General features: G+C 27.5%; 1 protein-coding gene across 1 annotated transcript; it reads left to right on the forward strand.

Moving 5' to 3' along the window:
• The first annotated feature begins 1,400 nt into the window (after nt 1-1,400).
• LOC112703314 (uncharacterized) lies at nt 1,401-4,571 on the forward strand. Its single transcript, XM_025754712.3, has 4 exons — nt 1,401-2,342; nt 2,983-3,144; nt 3,221-3,394; nt 4,171-4,571. Exons 1-4 carry the CDS (start codon nt 1,689-1,691, stop codon nt 4,255-4,257), a joined length of 1,077 nt encoding a protein of 358 aa, XP_025610497.1. The 5' UTR covers nt 1,401-1,688; the 3' UTR covers nt 4,258-4,571.
• Nucleotides 4,572-4,810: the final 239 nt, after the last annotated feature.

Below are 4,810 nucleotides of genomic sequence, written 5' to 3' on the forward strand. Positions count from 1 at the left end.
TTTCCCGTGAGTTCGTTCCCATCAAATATTTATTTTGTTCTATTGCATGAGTTCGGTGAAAATTACAAAAACCCTCATTATGGAGAATTTGTACTTGAGTATGGTCAGATGAGAAAAAAAAAGTATAATAATGTAGCTTCCCCACTTCACGATATTGTTAATACTGAAATCATTACAGCCCTCCAATAATTGAAAAAAAAATAAAGTATTATTTTTGTATTTATGCTTGTGGTAAATTTTAAAGTTGTTCCTAACGTTTGAGTCGTCCTATTTAAGTTTCTAACGTTTTAAAATTGATTCAATATTATCCTACCATTAGAAATCTGTTAACGAAATTGACGACGAGACAAAATTGAAACGATTTTGAAAACGTTAGGGACTTAAATAGGACAAACACGTTGGGGACAAAAACGATACATAAAAATAAATTTAAATTTTATCCTTCAATAATATCAATTTTTTACGGTACATAGTTATTCAATTATTTTTTAATCATATTTAAGTAAATTACACTTAATCACATTAATTTTATTCTAAATAAATTTATTTTTTTATAATTTTATTCTTAAAAATTTTTACTCATCATAAAATGTTTATACAATGACTAGTACATAAACTTGTGAAAAAAAATGATAAATATATAATAAAGTAATGTGATTCTAGTCATTTTACAAATATTTCATCATGAGTAAAAATTTTTAAGAGTAAAATTATAAAAAAATAAATTTATTTAGAATCAAAATAATGTGATTAAGTATAATTTACTTAAATGTGATTAAAAATAATTGAATAACTATGTACCATAAAAGATTGATATTAGTGAATGATAAAATTAAAATTTATTTTTATGTATCATTTTCTTCTCAACGTTTTCGTCCTATTTAAGTCTCTAACGTTTTAAAATCGTCTCAATTTTGTCCTGCCGTCAATTTCGTTAATAGATTCCTAACAGCAGGACAACATTGAATTAATTTTAAAACGTTTATAATTTATTTAGGACAATTCAAACATTAGGGACAATTTTAAAACTTACCCAAACGTTAAAGATAAAAACGATATTTTACTCAAAAAAAATAAAAGCATTACATATTAAATAACGTGTACTAGAAAATCGTTTTCTTAATCACCTAAGAATTTTTCCCCCTCTATATACGGGGAAAGAGAGAGTTGTGATATGAAAAGGCAGATTCCATTTCGATTGTAGGGTATAGCTGCAAAAACAACCATACATATATTATTAATGAATAATTATATAGTACTATAACTATAATATAATAATAATGCACAAACAACAATCATAATTAAATAATAAAAAATAAATAATAATCAATTTGCAAGTTAATTAAGCTTTTCCTCCTTATACTCCTCCCTATAAATGCTTTAACTTGGAGCTCCTATGTAACCATGTTCTCATCAACCCTCTTTCCTAAATAATAATTAGCCTTCATCACACACTGATAAGAGAGAGAGAGAGAGAGAGAGAGAGAGAGAGAGAGAGACTTGGAGCTCCTATGTAACCATGTTCTCATCAACCCTCTTTCCTAAATAATAATTAGCCTTCATCACACACTGAAGAGAGAGAGAGAGAGAGAGAGAGAGAGAGAGAGAGAGAGAGAGAGAGAGAGAGAGAGAGAGAGAGAGAGAGAGAGAGAGAGAGAGAGAGAGAGAGAGAGAGAGAGAGAGAGAGAATGGAGTTGTATGACCATGATTTCTTGGATGAGTTAATGTCACTAAGAAGAGAAACATGGGAAAGCACAAATAATAATCCATGTGATGAAGAAGGAAACTACCAATTACTCTTCCCAAATAATAATGGGTGGGGTAATAGTGGCGGTTTTGATCATCAAAATTATTACTCATCACCTTCTTCTATTCTTGTTCCAAACTCCTCTTATTCTTGTTCTTGTTCTTCTTACCAAGAAGTTCCTCAAAATTGCAACGATTATTATTGTGACACTACCTTCAATGAAATATATAGTTCCTTGCTTGAAGAATTCTCAGCACCACAGATCAATAATAGTGACACTACTACTCCACCACCAATATTAATGAGTGATCATCAAGAGGATTATAATAATAGTAATAATAATAATGAAAATCCACTATTAGTTTCTATGTTGGTGGAAGAAGAGCTTCAAAGCTTGGAGATGCAAAGAGAGTGCAAAATGGAGGCAAGTCAATCATCTTCTCCTCCTGTTTTCAACTCGGAAAGGAAGAACAATAATAGATCAAAGAAGGTTGAGGGCCAACCCTCCAAGAATCTAATGGCTGAGAGGAGAAGAAGGAAGAGATTGAATGATAGGCTCTCCATGCTTAGATCAATTGTCCCCAAGATTAGCAAGGTAATTATAATTATATTAATCATTAATTAACCATCATTTATTATTATTATTTTTTTAAAAAATTTCGAAGCCTAGTTCCGGCTAAAAACAAATAAAATTACGGTTTTGTTAGGTAGACAATGATTTTTGTAAACAATGTGAATATTAAATTCTAAAATTAATCCAATAAAAATAAAAAAAACACTTCATTCACAAATTATCTTTTAAATTTTAACATTAGGATAACCATCCGCACATCTAGTAAATTGAACATCCATCTATTGTTAATTGTACATGAGTAAATCGAATAAAAAAGAATAACCATCCAATTAAGAATAATCAACATAATCATCTGCATACTTATTGAATTAAACATCCGACATATCCATTGTTCACATTGTTTAATATTCTCATGTCTCTCTATACTTTTCTATAAAATTAAATTAACATGCTAAATCCAACTAATACAAACATCCTATTTCAACAATTACAAATACAAAGTAAGTAAAATAAACACCAAAATCATAAAGATTTATTATTATCTATAAAAATTTCTAAAATACATATCTGTATTTTTGGTTAGTAATCAGACTCTTATTCTAATCAGATTTTGGATCATATGGTAATTAATTTTGGTTGTTGAATGGTTTAATTTACTCAGATGGACAGAACATCTATACTTGGAGACACCATTGACTACATGAAGGAACTACTAGACAAGATCAATACTTTGAAACAAGAAATCCAAGTGGTGGATGATTCAAATGGCATTTTATCCAATGATATACACCCAAATGATATTTTAGTGAGAAATTCTCCCAAGGTACATGAACTTAATTGAAGAATAATTATGAGTGGATTTGTGAGTGTAATTACAAAATTATTTATTAAACATACAGTTTGATGTGGAGAGGAGGAATAATAATGGAGACACAAGAGTTGAGATCTGTTGTGGTGGGAAGCCAGGGATGTTGCTATCTACAGTAAACACTTTGGAAGCATTGGGTCTTGACATTCAACACTGTGTTATAAGCTGTTTCAATGACTTCACAATGCAAGCTTCTTGCTCAGAGGTATATATATAACTACGCTAGTTACACTTTACTAAAATTTATATCATATTTTTTATTATTTAATCACATTTTTTAATTTAAAAAATAAAAATTATTACTAATTTTTTTTAAAAAAAATACAACTTTAATTTTAGCAACTAACAACACTTAAAATTAAAGTTGTATAATTATCATAGTCACTATGCGCTTATTTGAGTGTCATTAAATCGATAAAAAAATATTTTTTTTATTTTTTAGTGTGTTTGGTAAATTTCTAATAGTAAAAATAAAAGTACTAGAAAAATTAAAAAAATATCTTTTTTGAAAAGTTACAATTTACATCTTTTTTTAAAAGATCTTTATTTAAAAAAAAAAGATATTTTTCACATAATAAATGAATAAAAAAAATACTTTCATCTTATTTTACCTAAACATAATTGATAAATAAAAAATTCTTTTTACATGAGAAATCCAAACATGAAATTATTTTTACTTTTATAAAAGATCTATTAAAAATATATCATTTAAAAACAGATTTTTCTCAAGAATGCTACCCAAATAAGTCCTATAACTAATACAGCATAGACCCTATTAAATACGTATATATATATATATATATATATATATATATATATATATATATATATATATATATATATATCTTACTTATTTCAAAGTAATTTAGCCAAAATTGTATGGTGTTTACAGGTTTTGAATTCTCAGTATGCATGTATATGTAAATAGTGTTGAGTAGCAGTGAATTAAATTATTTAATCAATTTTGTTGTGATCGTACAGGAATTGGAGCAGAAGAGAATGGTGAGTTCTGAAGATATAAAGCAAGCACTGTTTAAGACCGCAGGATATGGAGGGAGATGTTTCTGATAATACAACAATTATTACTATTATTAATTATCATTAGAAGAAAAAAAACAAAAGTGAATGCAGCAAGTGCACCTAAGCTGCTGTAAGTGTATAGAAGAGGAGTTTTGATGGGTAGTTTATTATTATTATTATTATTATAGTGTTTATTGAGATTTACAAGTAGGGAATAAAGCTTGGTTTAATTTGTTTCTTAGCTTTAATTTCTTAGTCTTTTTTTACGGAAGTAATAATTGATTTAATTTCTTCAATAGTAGCATCATTGTAACATAGCTTTCGAATTATATATATCCCTAGCTACTTATGATTCATGTTTATATTATCGTTCGTTCTCTAGTACTCTAACATATGACTATTAGAAAAGGCAAATAATTTGAACAAATTATTATGAACTCGTGGTTAATTAATTTTTCTAGCTAATAATAGATTAATCATATAAGTTCATCTGGGTGGTGTGGTGTTAATAATTATTGTATATATGTCAGGGGGACTATATATATATAAGTCAAGCAAAAAGTGTAGATCTGCCTTTTTAATTTCATTCTCTTTATAGCTT

The sequence above is a fragment of the Arachis hypogaea genome, chromosome 7 (genome assembly GCF_003086295.3).
Source record: "Arachis hypogaea cultivar Tifrunner chromosome 7, arahy.Tifrunner.gnm2.J5K5, whole genome shotgun sequence".
Lineage (NCBI taxonomy): Eukaryota > Viridiplantae > Streptophyta > Magnoliopsida > Fabales > Fabaceae > Arachis > Arachis hypogaea.